We start from the raw sequence: 21,258 nt of genomic DNA on the forward strand, positions 1-21,258 counted from the left end.
TATATATATATATATATATATATATATACATATATAGTAATCAAAACGCCGGGGCATGCACATAAATTCCATAAGCTACTCATCAACGAATAGGATCGTTAACCGCCGAAAATGAAAATGAGGGATTCTCATTTGTCAGGTGGATCTCTAGACATCTAAACTAATGAGCGCGAGAGAGATAGAAAGATTAGAGAAGCGTGTCAGCGTCTTTAAGAGCATTATATTAAAATATAATTCGTGCTCGGTGATCATTTAGAAGGAAAACTGTCGGCGAACATAATCCTCAATAACCCCCACCGGGTTACCAAGGTGAAAATTACTCTATTGACTTTACGATACCGGTTGAGAAATGAATCACACACATATGTCATCATACCATGTGTCGTCGAAATAAAGTCTCTCAACGTGTTGACGCCAGCTCCTAAACAAAAAGCACCCGCGTCGGACAAACCATTGACTATCGCTACTTGCCTTCGATTTTATCAACTTTACCATGACTGACGATTGTCCAAGCGATTGAACAAAACGTAAAAAATAATTAAGTGAGAAAAAAGAGAAAACGGTACAGGTGAAATGATTCGAGTATCAAGATAATACAGACATCATTTAAAATTATGTTGAAATAAATTAATAATTCCAAATAATAATTGTTGAAAATCTTTTAAGAAGTAATGTTTAATTTTCGTTTGCCATCAATAAGAAATTTGTATATCATTTTTTATATTGTATTGAAATAGATATCGTAAAATAGTTTTTCATATTTTGCTTGATATTTAGTATCGACTAAATATTATGTAAACAATTTCATTGAATATATTAATAACTAAAATTTATAAGAATGAAAATGTTTCGCTACGATCAAATTAAATGTAGTCCAATTAGGGTATAGATAAAAATCTAATTTTTTAATAAGTTTGCGTATAACATAAACAAAATATCTATGTAATATTAAATAATAAATAAAATAAATAAGTGTACAAAATTATATTAACTAAAATATGCTCACAAATATATTCTGCAATGATTCTTCTTCCGAAACGCCTTACATAACTGCTTCAATAGTTGCAATTAACTAATTTAATGGAATGATAATGTGCCTAGATATGTAAGGTACAATTACGTTACTCTTAGCTCAATGTATATATTTGTGCGTTCACATAAATCGTATATTTACTTGATTTTCAGATAATAAGATGACTTACTATATTTCATTACTGCGCATCATGTATATAGGGGGAAATACGAGACATTTATTACCTTTTTATTTGTCTTATCTATTCAATGCTTTTCTTTCGAAATTAATCAGAAGTGATTGAATAAAATTATATTTGCTTGCAGATACATTGATTTCTATACATTACGGAAGTAGTAACTTTTTATATATTATACAATACATTTCTTATATGATATATTATGATAATTAATTATCTAAATTCCATTCGCAAGTTTGAAAAATGATGTAAAGTGGAATTTATACAAAATTTAAAAAATTTAATAATGAAATCATCTTTTTAATCTATGTATATATTTTTTATATTAATATATTTTTAATATAAAATGTATATGTGAATTCGAAACTTTACAAAATTCCAATTTCTGAGACGTACAATTTTTCTTCAATAAACTCTATTTTTGGGAAGTTCTTTGGCTGATTATCATTTACTTTATATAAAATTTAAACAATAACATGATTATAACATATCTTATACTGTGATTTAATGTAATTAATTTATGATAAGTAATTGCGATAAAAAAATATAATTTATAAACAAATATTATCATGATAGTTAAATTTTTTTTTTAATAAATGTAAATATTAAATGTGTATCTTAACAAAAATTTGTATGAAGTTTGGCAAATCCATACATAGAAAATTAATTTATTTCTAGATACAAAAACTTTTTTCAATTTTCAGTTTTTAAAATAATATCAGAAAATAAGCTGTTATTTTTCGCTGTTCTGCTAATACTTTAAGATCAATTTTTATATTAAAATTGAATAAATATTATCAAAGACGTTAAATAGATTGTTATTAAGAATATATTTCTAAATTAACTATTTTTTCTATTTAGATAAAATAAGTTGATTCATTATTCCATGTATGTAAATCTTTGCACAAAAAAATTGTAGTAACAAAGTAAGATAAGAATATTAAGATAAATGGAGTTAGTTTTTGTAATTAAATTAGTCTACTATTCTTGAAAAAAAAAAAAAAAAAAAAAAAACTAAATTATAAAAAGAAAGAAAATGTGATTTAAACAATAAGTTAAAAAACGTTTGTATCTATCAAAAATTTGAAAAGAATTTATAAAGTAAAATGAGAAATAGCTTCCTATTATTCACAAGTAGTGGCATTATCAAAATATTATTTTGAAATTTTAATTTTTTTCCACAAAATTCTTTTCAAATATGATTATATGATTCATTATATAGTTTCATTATAAAATATAGATGATTGATATATTTCATTATAGACTAGAGATTTATTTTATGATTCGTTTAAAAATATTCTCTTATAAACAATGATTTTCTTGTGTACATAAAATAAAAAGAATAAAAAATAACAGCTTAAATGAGAAGTAATAGTGTACAATGATAAAACTAATAGAATACAAAAATTCACAAACAAAAAAGAAAGCTAAGGTAGGATAAGTTAAATAAAAACTTGGTGAGATTAGTTCATTAACTTCCTCCTTTTGATTAGTCGGAGCAAAGGCGGCGTGCATCCAATATCTGCTTTAGTTTACTCCGACAAGCGTGTAGCTGAAAATACACGGAGCAAACCACTCCAAGTGCCCATCACAGTGTTAGTGAGTAGTAGACAGAAGAAAGCAAGCCTGCGAGAAAGAGAAATCGCATACCTGAGAAAACGCAAGTTGACCATTACTTTAGGTTGCATTTGTTTAAGCTTCACCGACCCTGGGAAATGGGTCAGCGCTAAATTAACAAATTAATAACGTTAGCTCGCAGAAAGATTTTCATAATATATAAATTACTTATTATTTTATTATTAGCCTTTCCACGAAGAATGCTACAGATACGTTTGCTAACGGAAGGACAGACTATTTTTACATCGGCACTGTTGAACGATAAAATTTCCACAGCTATGACTTTTTTTACGAGATTTCTTGAATATGATATAAACGAACTTTCAAAAAGCTTTTACAGTAGAAGAAATAATCATTATATAACCGACTAATTAGTAATAAACTATAAAAATTATATTAATTAGCAATAAAATAAAAAATAATCAGGAATTAATGTATTTATAATAATTATGTTTATCTACATCTGGATATTTAATTTGATTGGGCCAATTTTATTATCGATATAAAATTTCTTAATATTAACACCTATATACTTTCCGTATTAAATTTTATTTAAATGTATTTTATATAAATCCTATTAGAGCTTTATAATCTAATGAGTATGTTAATATTAATTGTTATTGAAACGTAAATATGACTTCAAACATCCATCAAATGATCGGAATTGATGTAAGACATTTAAATGAAATATATAAGAAATGATAATATAAATAATGAAAATATTTATAATTTTACAGTAATTTTACAAAGAAACTGAAATATATACTATATTTTATAATAATTTTTTTTTATTATTATAATTTATTGTAAATTTTACAAATTGTAAAAATAAATACACACATGATGCTTAAATTAAATGGAAATTATTATAACAATGAAAATGTAAAAAATAATAATAATAAAATTCATATCAATTAAAATAATAATGAAAAGGAAAATACAAACATTTTAAAATCAGACCAGGAAAATAATATAAAAAAATATATATATTTTTTTAATTAGTAATATGTAATTATCTAAAATTGTTAAACATCATTAAATAAATTTTATATTTAATACCACCAAATATTTTATTTACCAGAAACTATTACTATTCGCTGAAGATATAATTTGTACAAACAAATTCTACAATCATATTCTATTACAAACGAACGGACACACTTGAATTTCTTGAAAATAAGAATATACATTTTAATTTTTGAAATTGCATTTTCAATTGAACAATCTAAAATGATAAAGAAAATCTGAGTTTTTTATTGTCCTACTTGGCACAGTCTACTTGACGGAGTAATTCAAAATTTAAGATAATGACGTTCGTACAAATTTCTGTTTGTATTCAATATAATAATAAAATTGGTCTTTATTCTTTAAACGTATTCACTCTTCTGTTACATCTGTTAGGATAAAAAGGGGATTTTGTTACAAAAATTAATTATATTTCTTTAGAGAACTATGTTTTGCTGAACCTACGAAACAATTCACAACTGGATTTCGAGGCTGTAGACTCATGACTTGCACAATTAACGAAAACGTTAGAATAATTCTCTTTTAAGCGAGCAGAAACATTACTTTAGAATATACATTTATACTGACAAATACACTAGCTCAATTTAAATTAAAATTTAAATAACATAATAATAAATAGTCTCTTGTTATTTTTTTTTGCCTTAAAATAAACATTTATTGTAATAAAAGTTACATAAATTATTTAAAGATATACAGAATAAATTGTTATTTCCTAAAAGTAATTAGAAACTATGAAAAGTGTTTGCTTAATATATCTTTAGTCGTGATAACGTTTTTTTAATTTACATAAATTAATAATAACATATTGAAGTAAAATTGTCATAGCATTGTGTTTTAAAAATATTTTTAAAGTTTCTGAAATATTTCTAATCTTTTATATTTCATATAAAAGTATAAATAAATGATGTAGCCTGAAAAATATTTTCTAAGGTAAAAATATAATCATTATCCTTCAATGACACGTATTAATTGATTCTATCACGTAGCATACTTAGAATTACAATTTTTTCATCAATTATAAATAAATAAAATATAATAAGGCAGGCGTCGTTCAATGTACTACTAATATTCGTTAGTAAACTACTAATCCAATGAGATTCGTATAACCGAAAATAGCACGTAACATCGTCTGATAAGGCATATCTTATAACAACAGAGGGAATAGGTGCAAAAGTATACTAATAAGACATATGCACCGTTGATTCTATTGTTTGTTGTTACAATGGTAGACACGGTGTGAATTATTTACACGATATAATATTCCATGACATTGTAGCTACAATTGTGTTCCGTATGAACTCTTTAGATATACTTATGCTGTATTAAAAATTAGCATTCCGTTTTACATAATAAAAAATCATTTTAATTTTAAAATAAAGCTTTCGGTACTATCATTTATTGTTTTATTAAAGTCAACGATATTTTAAAAATTACTAGAAAGGTGATAAAATAAATATTTTTATTAAAAGACAATAATTTAAAAAACATTTTTATTATAATATTTAAAGCTAACAAGACATCAAAGTAAGTAAAGAAACAAGTAAGTGAGATGCACTTAATAAACGAGAAAGACTACTTAATGTATATACATCGACTACCTATAAGAATAATATTAAATAGACCGTATTATTTCAATATATTAAATATTTTATGAGAACACGTTGTCGACATTCATTAATATTTTACAGAATTGTGAGGTTGAAATTTTGAGCTTTATAAGATCAAAATTAGTTATAAGAAAAATTGAAAGTTTCCTTATTCAATTATGCTTCTGCTCTACGATATATCTAAAAAATTATATTTATAAAAAATTTAAAATATTTTATATTAGAGTACTAAAAAATATGTCCTTATAAAAGTACGTGACACTTTCTATTATTTATTTTTGTAAGATAGAATTTTCTAAAATTTATAATAAAATGTTGAAAAATTATTCCATCGAATATGTTATAAGAAATCACATATTGAAAGGTTATTTATTACTTTCTCTGATAACTGTTTATAAATGTCTCATATAGAATTATTTTCCCAATAAATTGAATAATTATATTGATAACAATGAGATCTGTAAAATGATTGTTGTTAAAAAAAAATAAAAAAAAATTAATTCAAATCATTGAATTATGCTATATTTAAAAATATTGAAATATTAAACAATTTAATATATTTAAAGGTATTAAATAAATAGGCAAGTCGTTATTTTTTCATCGGTTATCATAAACTAAATTGAACGCTTCTTCTTTACGTTCATAACTAAAATAATAATGCTACTGGCACTTATAAAAAAAAAAAAAAAAAAAAAAAAAAAAAAAAAAAAAAAAAAAAAAGGAAAAAAAAAAAACAGAAAAAAAAGGAGGAAAAAAAAAAAAAAAAAAAAAAAAAAAACGCGAGAAAACAATCCGATGAAATTGAGGTAGAAATGCAATCGTCTTGAAAGTTAATGCAGTGTGGCAAGATTACGTAAAAAGCTCTTCGCGGTAACGACAAAAGAACAGTAGAAAGGACAATAGCCATAACCGCACAGTATTCCTTGTCTCATTCACGCATCAGTTTTATTGCGCGGCCCATACGAGCATTGCCCCTTTTCTACAAGCTTTACTTATTGTAAAGTGAGCAAGCATGCGTAAAAACTATCGCCTCAGCGGTTGAAAAGAAAGCAGGTACTAACTCGGCCTGTGACGAGTTCACAATGTTGCCACTGTACTTCCCATCTAATTTTTAGATAGAATTTCAAGCGCGTGACTGAAATAGAATAAATTGCAAACTAATTCCCTTAGGAAAACCATGCAAAAACTGAAATGCCACACTTGATTTTATATATCTCGATTCGCGAGAAATTCCAAATCTACCGTAACATTAAGAAGATTTAATTATATTCTGATATCTATTTTATTATTATATTGCAATTACATTATTTATTAATACTCGCAGTAATGATAAACGTAGTATTTCAAAGAGATGATAAAATATGTATTACAAATTAATATATTGGAACATTATACCTCGGCTATTATAATTAATATAATGATTAAAAGTAATTGAAATCTTAGATAGAAGCTTATTTCACAAATTAAGCTCGGGGACCTATTATTATTTTCGCTTTTTTTTTTTTATTTAAATTTACACGGTAATAATTAAGAAACGCTAAACTGAGCGTAATTTGCTATGAAAGTACATTCAAAAGTGCTATACGTAACTAAATTTTAAAGTTATAAACAAACGTAATCGTATGAATATATTTGGAAGAGAGACGACAATATGCATATTATAGGAATAAAGTGGAACAGATGACATGCTTCTGGTAACTTCAAACGCGCGCGTGCTCAGCTCATTGCCTATTCAATTGAAACCTAACGCCATTTGACAGAGACGTAATTAGTTTCCGCATTAATAGGCGCGCGGTCGCACTGTCCGATCCGCTTAACCGTTCTCCATTCGTACAGACTTAACTAAAGGTACATGACGGAAATTTTCAGTGAAACTCGTAGTTGACGTGATGGATTGAGAAAATAGCCCCAATCTTCGACCATAATTCAAATTTCCGATAATCTCCTACCTTTCACAAAAGGAATGACTAACTGAATAAGAGCTGAAGATCCGATGAGATTTTCTCCTACTGAAAACGTGTACCACTTTACCCGAAAAGTAATTGTTCTACTTTTGAATCTACGTTTCTGTCCTCTTTTCCCATGTGTGTACATATATATATATATATATATATATCATACTTTAAATATTTTTTTCACTTATGATATATGCAATTATTAATAAGAAGGACATTCAAAGCTATTATTAATTATTAATTATTTAATTTTAAAAGAGAAATATTATATAAACAGCTAATAACGTGTAAATTTTATAATTTTATATAAAATTGTGCAAGACGATTTTATAAAACTATTGGATAAGCGTTTGCATAACATTCGTGTGAATGTATAATCCTGGAAAATATTTACGTTTTCTCTCAATTTCTCAACAATATTATTAAATGTCCAATTTAAAGCTAATTTTGTTAATATCTCCGTAGGTAATATCAATAAAGAAGTAATCAAAATTCGGTAAACTTGCTTAAACATATTTGCAATTTAATAAGGACTACTGTAATTATTTCAAAAGAGGCAGTGAATTTTCTCTTAGAAGCACGTGCACCACAGTAATTATGAGAACAGTGACCGATTACTGAACTTATCTCATTATCGTAGGCCTTAAAATTCTATACAAAAGTAGGCGTGCAACTTAAGTGCATTGTAATAAAGACCGACGAGACAGACGAGACTCGTTGAGCTTGAGTCGATTGCGCTCGATCAATGATCACCCAGAGGTCCGCCTTCCCTACCCAATCGCTCCCCCCTGCGCCATCATAATTCGCTTTAGCCACTGTCGTGGGAAATTCTATTACCGGCAGGGCACTTCGTCAGTTATTCAAATGGAGTGTAAGAGGATTTGCTTTAGCAATGGCCTTGGTTAATCAACATGGACAGCTCGGATCCGCGACAATATTAACCAACACTAAACGCGCATAGTTTCTTCATGTAAAAGGAGAGAAAGCTCGTGTATTAACTCTTGGGTATTGTTTGAGACTTCCTGATAAGCAGATCAGCAGGAGAAAGAGGACGGAAATCTTTTTACTAGCGGTGTGATGAGATCAGATTGGACAAGAAGTCACGTGGTATAACGATAGGTGTGACCGAGACATAGCATTCGCAAAATAATGGGAAACACTTTGAACCATCACATTGTAGTAGTTTCACCAAATTGCTCTTCCTGCGGGAAAGCTTTTTATCGAACGAAAAAGAAAAAAAAACAAAGAAAAGACACATTTATGAGAATGAAGAGAAAAGACTCCTTAAGAGAATAATGTTATTCACCCAACGCATTCACTGAGGAAGGTGACGATTTTCAAAGATTACCTAATAAAAAGTGAAAGTCCAGTGGCATTTGCGCTATTAGGAAATATATAATACAAGTAATTATATACTTTCTTAAGGCGCATATAACAGAATGCTAATAACAGAATACTAAACTATTTATCTTGATTCATCTAGCTCAGATATTAAACATTGTGTCTTTAAGTATATACATAAACATAGAATTTTTTTGTTTCAAAAGTCTGTATCAAAATTCTTACTACATATTAAATATACCTATCATATAATTAACTCACTACGACACTATAAATAATCAATACAAAAAGTATTTGTTATTTTAATTCCAGTCTTATTTAATGAAGAAAATAAGAAAGATAAAAATTGTAATATAAAAATTATTTGGTATTATTTACAGATACTGGGCAGTCACAAACATTGACTATATTCATCACAGAACGGGGCGTCGCATAGGTATGATGATAGTCGTGGTATGGCTGGTAGCCTTTTTCGTGTGCATCGCCCCATTACTCGGTTGGAAGGATTCCCAATGGGAAAATCGAGTTGTTCACGATAAATCCTGTATCGTCAGTCAAGATATCTACTATCAGGTAATTCGTTTCTATGTTCGATCAGTACACTTTCAGTCGCTTGCTTGCTTGACTTTCCTTTTCAATTCTATAACTATAAGCACGATGAATACGGCAATTCTCTTCCACCTGACTATAAACTAAAAATATTTATCAGTATTTTTCATTTGTGTAATGGTACCAGTAATTGAATGGAATAATGTAAAGAATAAGTTACATTGGATTGTACTATTTCTGACAGTACTTTACTATATAAGTTAGTAAATGTTAAAAGACTGCAATTTGGCGTTCTATATTCAACTTTAGAATGCATGAATTTTGTAGATACTGAAAGGATGAGTAGCAGTATTTTGAGAATAAGTGAAGGTCCTTTCCATTACATCGTATTGAATTAACTTCAATAACTACACGCAATTTCTTTTCTATTAACTTTATTCAATGTAATATAAAAATTAATCCTAACCTCGCTGATTTTTCTTAATAGTTAGTCATTCATGTACGTTTATACTAAAAATAAATAAAACAGTCAAATGAAATTATATGAATTATATTAAATAGGGAAAGGAGACTGACTAGCAGAATAGGAGACAGATAAACAAACAGACTATATAATACTGAAAGTTCTATTTTTTTTAATCAGAATTATTATCATAATTAAACGTTTATAGCTTGCAATCAGTGAAATTTAAGTGCTCGTTTATTCTAATTTCTGCAATTAAGTTAATCCACTAGATATCAATAAAATTACGAGTACTCTTCACAAGTATAATGATCTTGCAACGTAAGCGGACACTGACATTTTTAATTAACGTTAAATTTACGCCTCCATTGAACGTAAATAACTTCATTCTTTATCGCACATAGCACATAACTTATTTATATGATAACGAAAAACAACTTTTTCACATCGTCACTTTTTAATGAATTGAAAGATAATATAAAAAGTATTTACGGATAAAACAATAAAAATATCATATTGTTTATTTATAAATACCAACTTAACTTTATCTTGTAAAGCGGTTAATTTATCAATTTAAAAGGCTCCTATATTTATTGTAAACCTGAACAAATAATTGTAGCTAATAATATATAAAACATTAAACAATTCTTAACTCTCATATATTATATCATAGCAAATGTAAAAAAAAACGTATATTTAATTCTCAAATTTATCGAAAAATGGAATACAAAACGTTCAAAGTAATTGCGTAAGATATGTCAAATAAGAATCTTTATATATTTTTTGTATACATCGTTACATTATGCATGAAAAAAGAAAAATTATTTTTCACTCAACCTGTGTACGATCAACATTACAATTAAATTTTTAGTACCATATAATATAAATATATTCGAATAACTGAATAATTAAACTAATTTAAATTTATTTTGATTATTAATAACACACAATAATTATAATACTTTAAATTTACAGTTATGCTTATTATCTATATAAAAGTCCTATATTCAAATTAAATTGATACCTGCCAACTTAATATAAAGTTAAACATCTAGAAATTATCAGTAAAATAAAGTTATCAACTGTTATATCAACTTCTAATTCATAAATTCTTCAATCTTATAAATATTTATATAGTTGCTTAAATGTAAATGATGCACTCATTAAACAAAATATAAAGCTTTGACGATATAAAATACAAAAAAATTGGGTAAAATATTATGTTGGCATATAAAAATGGTAAAAATAATGCATAATTATACACAATAATATTAGACATTATTTTATTAATTAATACATTATTTAAAAAAAAAATAAAAGATTAAATGTCAAACTATGGAGTATAAAATTGTTTATAAAATTATATAAATTATAAAATATAGTGGAACATGCATTATAATATAATATGAGATAAACTTTCTTGAATCACATCAAACGTAGCGAATTATTATTGAAATGTCAAATAATATCAAATTTAAAATAGAGTTTTATATCTCTTTTATATTTGAATAGATATATTACTTTAAAAATAGAATTTTTATAGAAATCATATAATAAAAATATAATTTATAACTAATTCAACAAAAAATAATAGTAATATAAAGAAGCAAACAGTAAAGTGAATATCATATTCTTCAATATTTGTTTACACTTATTTACATGTTCAGCTTGTTAGTTAATGTAATAATTGATAAATTAAATTATAAAGATATATATTTAAAAATATATAATTTCTTGTGTATGCCATTTTAAAATGTAGATTACAAGAAGATTTTTTAAAGTAATTTTGTATCAAATTGAAGTTATTCACATACTGAGTATAACACATACGACATATAATAAAATAAGAAGATAATAAGAAATTATAGTTAATAGATATATTATTTATTTTCACAGATATCAATAAAAAGTGATTTATAGAAATATCGTGAACTTTAAACTACGCTACTTCTTTTATAAAGTATCAGAGGATATTATTAAAAAAGTTAAAGAAATCTAAAATGCTTAAACTAGAGGTAGCATTTTAAATTGTTCTCATTTTCTATAATGACACTTTTCAATTACAGAATATAAGCTGTTAAACAAAATAATAATAATAATAATAATAATAATAATAATTATTATTATTATTATTATTATTATTATTATTATTGTTATTATTATTATTATTATTATTATTATTATTATTATTATTATTATTATTATTATTATTACTATTCGTACCTTCAATCAAATTCAAAAAAGTTTTTGGATCACACGAACCTACACCTATGGATAATTTTATAATATATTTATTTTGTACAGGTGTATTAAATATAAATAAAATTTTATTTATTCTTATAAAAATGGAACATGAACATTAAAAAAAAAGAAATTTAAGTATCTTTTTATTAATATTAATTATGTACAAAAGTTCTTTTATCTATAGAATACTGCAACTGGAAATATTTGGAGCTATAAACTCGACTTACTAATCTTAAAATGGCACAGCTTATATTGACATTTCTTAACCAAAGTTTACGAGTTTATAAAATTACAAAATATTTGTTCAAAATTCAAAATAAATAATCGATTTAATGTCATATAATTTCAATATTATTAAAAATTCATTCATATTAACTTTAATATTATTATTGCAAAAAATATTCCAAAATAACAGTTTAAATAAATGAATTGATAAATTGATTAAATAATTTAGGAAATTATCAATAAATTAATTTATTCTTTTAATCTTTGAAGTAATTTATGTTCACTAAATAATAAATATTATGATTAAAATTATTAATTTCTACATCTACTTTTACAAAATTTAATATATGACAATATGTTTATTATTAATGCAACTGAATCAAATACTTAAATTAATTAAATAATAAATTAATCATATTTTACAAAGTTCAAATTAATTTTTAATACATTGCAGATTCATTCTAATTTTTTATCGCCGAGTACTAATAATCGAGAACGAGTGAAATTTTTATTTAATATGTTAACAAAAGAACATGTATTTGCTTTATTTGCTGTATTTTGAAAGCTCAAAAAGTAAATTTTCTCTGTTTCAGATATTTGCCACGGTATCGTCATTCTACTTACCACTATTTGTCATTCTTATACTTTATTGGCGAATATTTCAAACTGCGCGAAAGCGCATTCGTAAAAGAGTAGGCCAACCTGTAAATACTCAAGGTAATGCAGAATTTAAGGTTTCATACCACCACCTACTCAAACAAAAATTATCTGACGTATACTAAAGTTTTTAAATGTATTATACTTGAAAGTATGAAAAACATGAATTGTAGAAGTTCGTCGGAGCTTTAACAATCCGTAATAATTCGAATTATCTTCTGTTAGCTTCTGTTCTACCTACTATACTTATCGGCAAAAGTATTTTAATTGTTTATTAAATGTTTTAAACAATGTTCTTAGAAAATATACATTAATGTTGTAAATTAACTAAGTAATTTCTATTGTATTTAAATCAATGATCTTGGATGTGAAATAAAATATTCGATTATATTAGTCTTTGATTTAAATTATGATGACATGAAATACTGCTACTAATAAATACTTTAACCATCAGAACAATTGACAGAACAACATCCATATTTTCTTCGATTTATATTACTGATATCTAACACATAAAATTTAATAATCAATTAAAATCCTAAGATACAATACAACGAAGACCAAGAATACGAAGGCGCTTTCTATTACTGGTAATTAAATAAAGATTCAAAAAGTTTTGTAATAATAAAATGTAATAATAAAATTAACATTGATGAGTACATAAATCAATCGGCTTGATTATCAATTATCTATAAAGTGACCGAATCAAAAGCTCAAAATGAAATTCAGGTATAAATCAAAAAGCAAAATCTCCCACACGCACACAAGGTGAAACCTGCCTCGAATACACGATCGCGCGAAGCAATACAGACGTGAGTGCTTACACAACACGTATAAAGCAACAGCAGAGTGCATTATATTTAATCGCAGCAACCAGACCAATGGGCGGACCACCGAAGCAGATGGGAAGCAGTCACGCCGTGGGCGGTGCACTCGCCCAGGCGCAAGCAACCGGCGGCATCGCGGCGGCCGTTGTCGCCGTTATTGGCCGGCCATTGCCCACGATATCCGGTGAGTAAAACACTAGGATATTCCTTAAGAAGCTGATTACGTAGTCAAGTCCTGTTTAGCTCATCTCCACGTGATAAGCACTTTTCGTATCCCAATGTCGTCCCAGTGAAATGATGGCAGCGGGGGATATAGGTAGAGGGGCAGGGAGCGACCGAGGACTTGACAACGGGGCACGGGGCGAGCTCGATTTTACAAGTGGACGGTTTATCATTTTTTATAGGAGTATTCTAGACATACCCGTGCTCGCTTATATAGAGTGCGAACTTTGTCGAACGAATGACATTTACGAATGGACCGCGCGTGGCCTCGAAAATCTGTATTAGGTTGTAGTCTTATCACGCTTCGGTGAGTTGACTCTTGTAAGCCGTGAAGATCTAGAAAACCTTGATGTATTCTCGGAGGGAGAAACGCGGGAGATAAGTAAACGGCGTATGCCAAGTACATAAAGACGTTGCGGTCACATACCCGACGTGTATCTACCCGCGTACGACTATTGGATGGCAAGTGATAGGGCAAACCTAGCTTTATCAGGATTTTATCAAGCTTCGTCTTACATGAAAAAAGACGAAAAAAAAACATCGACTCGATTATACTAATGTCATTGGGTCTAAATAAATTTACGGTAAAATCTACACGATAGATTTAATGTAAAACGCTTCGGTTACTTGCATTCTACAAGGAAATAATATTACTCACACCATTAAATATATTGTGTAATTATAATGTTATTGTAATGAGAATATTTATAAACAATACCTCAGCGTGATTCACTATTATGCTGAATAATAAGTATGATATAAAGTATCGCTTAATAATAAAGTGACGATTAAAACAATTAGAATAAATATCCAAACAAAGAGCTAATGACATAAGGTGCTACAACATACACCGAGCGGTAATCGTATAAATCTCACGGGCATTTTCATCGGAAGCTGTTTAAACGCGATGAGACTTATTATTAAATATCCACATAGTCAGCAGCTGACTAACACACGCACGCGCTAATGAAATCTCTCTCTCTCTCTCTCTCTCTCTCTCTCTCTCTCTCTCTCTCTCTAACTCACTCTCTTAATCACAATATCCAGAGCAGTCGATACGACCCGCGCATCTGGCCCTCACACCGTCCAACTTTTCTCTCGGTGAGTTTGGCCCATTGCGCGCCACTTGGATCCCCGCGCAGCGAGCAACCGTACGTACGTACACCACGCGCATCCTAATCCGGCCAGTGCGCGTGTCTCCGTCGTGGCCATTGAATTTGCCCGCCAGGCCGTAAACGTATATTTAGATGATGCGACGGCACAACAAAGCCCGGACTAATTACGAAATTCTCGACCGAGCGCTAATAGAGTCCCGCTGCCCGATCCCCGCTTAGAGCCAACCTGGATAAATATATCGCCCCGAGTGTTAATCGTCACATTACCTACCTTCTCGTTGCTAGAATTTTGATTTCTGCTATGCATTATGCGCCAACACCCGCATGCTCATACGAGTGCGGCAACTCTAGGCAAAATTTAGAAATTATCGCTGCTGAAGCGGTTTAATTACCAGACTGCAGACTCGTTAAAATCTCTTAACTTTTCGAACATACGTCCACTCGTCTAAAACAATAACATATCCATATAACTTGCATATTTTCTATATTTATGGAAAAATAATGCGCGCTTTCTATCTATCCGTTAAAAAAATTTGAAAACTATTCACAATTGCGTCTTATGTGAGCTTTGCGCTATCGATGAATATGAAATTTATTACTACTCGTATGAGCATTTCATTATAAATATTTGAAATTGCATGGACAAAATGTTGGAAATTACTCTAGTATACAAATTCCAGAAATACCGTCGCGAGCAATAATATTTCTATTCATATCAAAGGTTTATTTGTTCTGGAAATGATTTTTATAAAATTAAAACAAACGATCATATCTCTAAGATAATATTTAGTTTCAAATGTTCGAAATAACGATGACAATAAATAGAATTTTTTAATCTTTATAGCCCCGGTAATTGTTTGGATAACTTCTTTCAAATGCAATAATTTATTACTACATTAATAATTACTTCATTAGCACAAGAATGAAATTCGTCCGTATTATTTCCACTAATAATATCTCACTTCTATCTTATATTCATATTCCATTTACTCTTCATATATTTTATTATATTCGTCTTTGTCTTAAGCTTACGAATACGTTTGTTATTTTTTAATTATTCTACATCAGAAAACTTTCTATCACATATCAGATATTTCAATGCTTTATCGATATATCTTCGTAATCATATAAATTAATGTTGATCTAGACTTTTAAATCCATAAGATTAGTTAAAATTAGGTAAAAATTATTTTTTAGAATAAAAAAAAACCAGCCGATAACGATACATTCTATTATCATAATTTTCTTTAAAATTAACGGTATTTATATTTTTAATATAATAGTAATTATAAAACAGTCTTTTAAGAATATATATTTATCGTCTAAATTGAAAGATTTGAGTAATTTATAGTAATCTCAATTATCCAAACAGGCATATTATATTAGAAAGTAAGACACGATGATACGAAAGAGTAATTAAAAAAAGTATGTACAATTACTTAAAAAAAAAATTACTTTTATTTAGTAAAACTAAATACAAAGAGTAGACTAAAAATTGTTTGAATTATTATTGCAACGATAAACTGGGACGTATGAAAATAATTTCTGATTTATTAAATGATTTATTTTTTGTCATTTCTTTTACTAAACAACCCCTAACCCTCTAGTTACATTTTTATGAGAATTGATTATGAAATTAAAGTTGTTTATGATTTATATTTTACAAATGAAATTATATTTTTCATAATTGTGTTATTTATAATTCAAACGCGCTCTTGAATACGAGTTACACTTCCAAGTCTAAATAAATTATAGTTCTCTAATAAAATTATATAAATTTTGAACATTCGTGTTTATAAAATTAATTTAATTTTATTATATTGTTTTTACATTTATCTTACTTTTCTATGAAAAAAGAACGACTATTTAGTAAGTAGTATGTAAACATTAAATTTCAAAAACAATAACAAATAAATCATAGTATTTTTTATTAATTATAATCTCTGAGTTAATTAAACAAATCTATACAGGCATATTATATTAAAACATGAATTATATTTATATTTTAATGTAAATGTAATAAAAAATGGAATAAATTTCAAACAAGCCATGAAAATGTTATTAAATTTTCCTATTATAGATTGGTTTAGACAATTTACTTATCCGCTGTAATTTGTTAATTAATGTAAAAACATCCTATTATTACATTATAAATGATCAGGCGTAAACAATACTTTCTTAATTAATACAAACTTAATTTGCTATTTATGTTTATTTCATAATTTATAAAAGATTTTCCTTCTTTAAGATCCATGTCTGTCGACAAATTTCTAGTTTCAACTTTAATTAAATTTTATTTTATTCAATCCTTTTGCATTTGATTTGTGTTTATGCCTTTATCGCGTTTATTCTATCTACGTTCATCATACGCCGATATTTTTCCATTTACAAACTATTTTCGCTTTTATAGATTTAACTTCTCATCTATCGAGTACTACTTCTTCCTTATTTTATAAACTAATACTTCAAAATTTTCCATTTTTAATATATCTTCTAAATATTTTTTCTTGGGATCCTGACACTTATGACCAAACACTTTTACTTACCCAATATCTGTCACTATACTTTTATATTAACCATTGAATCTTCATTCTCCACAGTGCTCTCTAATTTATCAAGTATTTGATAATTTTTTAAAATACTAACTTGGCTCATTTATTTCATTTATTTCTAACTTTGTGTGTTGATTTTGCAAGCATTTACAATATATCCAAATATTATCGATAACGATTAACCTTACATGATTTTTATATTACCGAATGTTTAAGCTTTATATATTAATTAACGATTCTGTTTATTATTTTTATAGAAACGTGATTATCAACAAATCATAATCAACAAAATTACGAATAGATAAAATGAACTAAATTAGGAATGTGGAATGCTTGAATAAAGCTTAAGCAATATCTCAAACTATTACGTCATAATGGGAAAAACGAGCGGTATTTAAATAATTTAAATAAAGCGCTTAAAACGAATGAAACCATATCATGCATATAATATAATTTCCGTAATAAGTACAAGTTTTGAACGAAGGTCCCGAAATTCATGCTAATTCTCAGAAACTACAACAACAGCATTTACCAATGTAAGCTCAACGAATACATCGCCCGAAAAGACGTCATACCATAATGGTCTTGAGCCCGAGCCGTCGACGATGGAAGCCTCACCCCGACCAGCGGTGGCACGGAGAAAAAAAGTTCCAGCCGACTCAAAACGAGAGAGAAAGGCGGCCAAGACTTTGGTCATTATAACGGGGGCCTTTGTCGTCTGCTGGTTACCCTTCTTCATTATCGCCATTCTACTTCCAGTTTGTAAGACCTGCGACATCAACGATTACTTAGTGGCCTTTTTTCAATGGCTGGGGTACGTCCATCCATTTTCATAATTTAATCGTGCGTCCGGAATTATTAAGTCTACTAGGTAGAGCGGTTACATCAATATATAATGATAAGCAAAGCATTTACTCACTATTCAAAGTAATGTCACTAAATTATATAAGATAATACATCGAGCTATTACGATATCTTTAATAATAAGATAATTTTACTAATAATATCATCTAGCCAACCAAACATTCATTCTAAAATTACTTGGTAAAATACTATTTCGATTAAATTTCTCCTACCCCTTTTCTATTACATTAATATAGTAGTGAATTTAAACATTCTAATATCTAATTCATTACATTAATAATGCAAGTTATGTTTTTATATCTACAGCTATAAAGTTGCAATGCACTTTATTCTCAAATATTTCTAAATAGAATTTATGAAAAATACAACAAATTGTTATCATTTCAAATTTTAACATAATTAGCTACGTACTATTAATTTTATTTTATTTTATTTGTTTTTTTTTTGTATTTTATATTATATAAGATATATAATTATATTTTTTAAATAAAAAATATGTAAATAAAATGGCATAAGCTATTATATTTTTACCTGTGGTGTACAATAAATCTTTATACATTTTGTACGATATATATATATATATATATATATATATATATATATATATACACACATATAGGTTGTATAAGTACTAAAATTTAAATGGATATAAATTATTTATAGTAATTTATATTCCGGTTATTTCAGTCGAGTATACTTTAAAAAGCATTATTTGGCATTTGAAATTGCATAAAAAAAAGGATTTAAAATTATAATTAATCTAATATTAATTCAGTACTATATATCCAAGTTAAGAAAATTATAAAAGTGGTGAAGTTAATTCTGTGAAAAAATGTCTTTGATAGTTATGAAAAAAAAAACATGTCTTTCAAATTGCTTTTTCAAGGGAAGAATATAGACCGAAGCTTCAGAAAATCAAAGAAAAGGGCTAATTTATTCTAAACAAATTTGTTATAATTATGAATTTCTGCCATAGTATTATTTATTGTGAAAAGTATCCTCAAACGAAATACAAATAAATCTTATTACAAGCAGAGCAGACGCTATGTCCGTTAAATAAACAATACAAATAAATAAATAAATAATAAAATGTAGCGTTACACGCGTCTTGCCTTGTAAAGAATCACAGCATGTCTCGGAGAATAGTATTAAAAAAACATTTTACAACCCCAAGAGAGAGATACATCACATGAACTTGTAGGTCACAGGCGAGTCCGTTTGCGCATTGTCAGAAAAATAAATCCCAGTACGTTTTTCCGCGATTCCTTTAGCTTCGGCTGCGCCTCGCCAAAGTACCATTTCCACTTGATGTTAAACTCGGCACTTTGTAACAATGTGTTCGCAGGTATTTCAATTCCACTCTCAATCCAGTGATCTACACGGTATTCTCGCCGGAATTCCGAAACGCCTTCAAGAGGCTACTATGCAGACACAGGCGAGGCGTCGGGCGCAGGATGGGCGTCCGTCATTACATGTAAGATGATTTTCGACCATGAAGCAGCATGTACGGATGCCCTTTTTCACTGCGCTTATGTATTAGTGTGAAGTCTATCTCCGTCATCTGCGCCCGTAGCTCGTACACACATCAATAGCAAACGCTTGGCAAAGCCCTGTAACGCTCGTTTCGAGTCGTCGACCCGGACATTATGTTGCTGGGCCGTTAATAAATATGATGAGACGAAAGTAACAATTAATGTATTCACGTGATGAAGATTATAAGTGTTTTATTACTTCGTTACTAAAATTGAAATGTTAATTGTAGGAGTCACGTTCGACTTGGTGTTTGCAAACGGAAGTGTCGTTATTGCGGGCAGAGCTCGTTATCGTGTTCCGTAATATAGTAATACTGTGGAAAAAATATTGAACGATCGTTATCTTGATACAAGTGCTGCTTATTAAAAATTATTCCTAGTTTTTGCTTTAAAACGAAAATTCAAATAATCGCCCGTACATCCAACCAACAATACGAATCACTTTTTATGCACCGATTGCATATAAATCCAAACATAAACGAAACCAGATTTTATCTTTCTAATAAAATTTCTAACGATTATGAAAAGCAGTCACACACCCAACACATTCGTTGTTCAAAATCTTCAGAGAAATAACATTTACAGTGAATTCGCATTTACTTTACGATAATTTTTATCCATTTTTCTTTCATTTAAAAGCCAATTGATTGGTTCGATTTAAGTTGTCAGAGAATCGACACATTTTTTTATTTCCTACAGTGTATAAAATGCGAAAATTTTAACATTACTGATTCCTACAATCGTCGTTTTATTTATAATACTTCGTTATCTTATAGTTATTATTTTCGAAATATTTCAACACATTTCAACGATTTTTGTAATATAACTGTGGAAGAGTATTAACATTCCATGGCTTCTTTTAAATTATAACATATGCAGATAATTCTTACGAGACTTAATATATAATAATAAGTTTTCGATCACATAGTCGAAAGCTATTTACGTTATGATTAAAAATGCATTTTTAGCCTCATTCTCTTCATATTGACGAAAAATTTCGTACTTTCAAGAGCCAATTGAATGAGCCCCTTCGGAAAATACTACATACCCATTGTTTTGGTTCAAATACGTCAGAAAAAATTAATATAAATGACCCAGAGTAATACTAGAACAGAATGATAATGAGAAAGTCTAACAGCATTGAAGAATACGCACATGCAGACGCCTCTTCTTTTCTTTCGTATAGATACGACATTTATCTGTATACATGCACCAAGTGCATCGTTGTGTCTCGAAAGCTACACTGTATGA

At 28.0% G+C, this 21,258-nt stretch overlaps 1 protein-coding gene across 1 annotated transcript in view; it reads left to right on the plus strand.

Annotated features, from left to right (window-relative positions):
• The window catches only part of LOC105364634 (5-hydroxytryptamine receptor-like), a gene marked incomplete at its 5' end in the record, with an annotated part of 57,685 nt that extends 37,560 nt beyond the window's left edge, over window positions 1-20,125 (plus strand). Inside the window, 5 exons of the mRNA XM_011502613.1 lie at window positions 9,138-9,330; window positions 12,832-12,955; window positions 13,766-13,906; window positions 18,122-18,425; window positions 19,821-20,125. Of these exons, the coding sequence (XP_011500915.1) occupies window positions 9,138-9,330; window positions 12,832-12,955; window positions 13,766-13,906; window positions 18,122-18,425; window positions 19,821-19,953 (895 nt within the window). The remainder of the gene's footprint in view (window positions 1-9,137; window positions 9,331-12,831; window positions 12,956-13,765; window positions 13,907-18,121; window positions 18,426-19,820) is intronic.
• Window positions 20,126-21,258: the final 1,133 nt, after the last annotated feature.

Source organism: Ceratosolen solmsi, unplaced genomic scaffold (genome assembly GCF_000503995.2).
Source record: "Ceratosolen solmsi marchali unplaced genomic scaffold, CerSol_1.0 scaffold39, whole genome shotgun sequence".
NCBI lineage: Eukaryota > Metazoa > Arthropoda > Insecta > Hymenoptera > Agaonidae > Ceratosolen > Ceratosolen solmsi.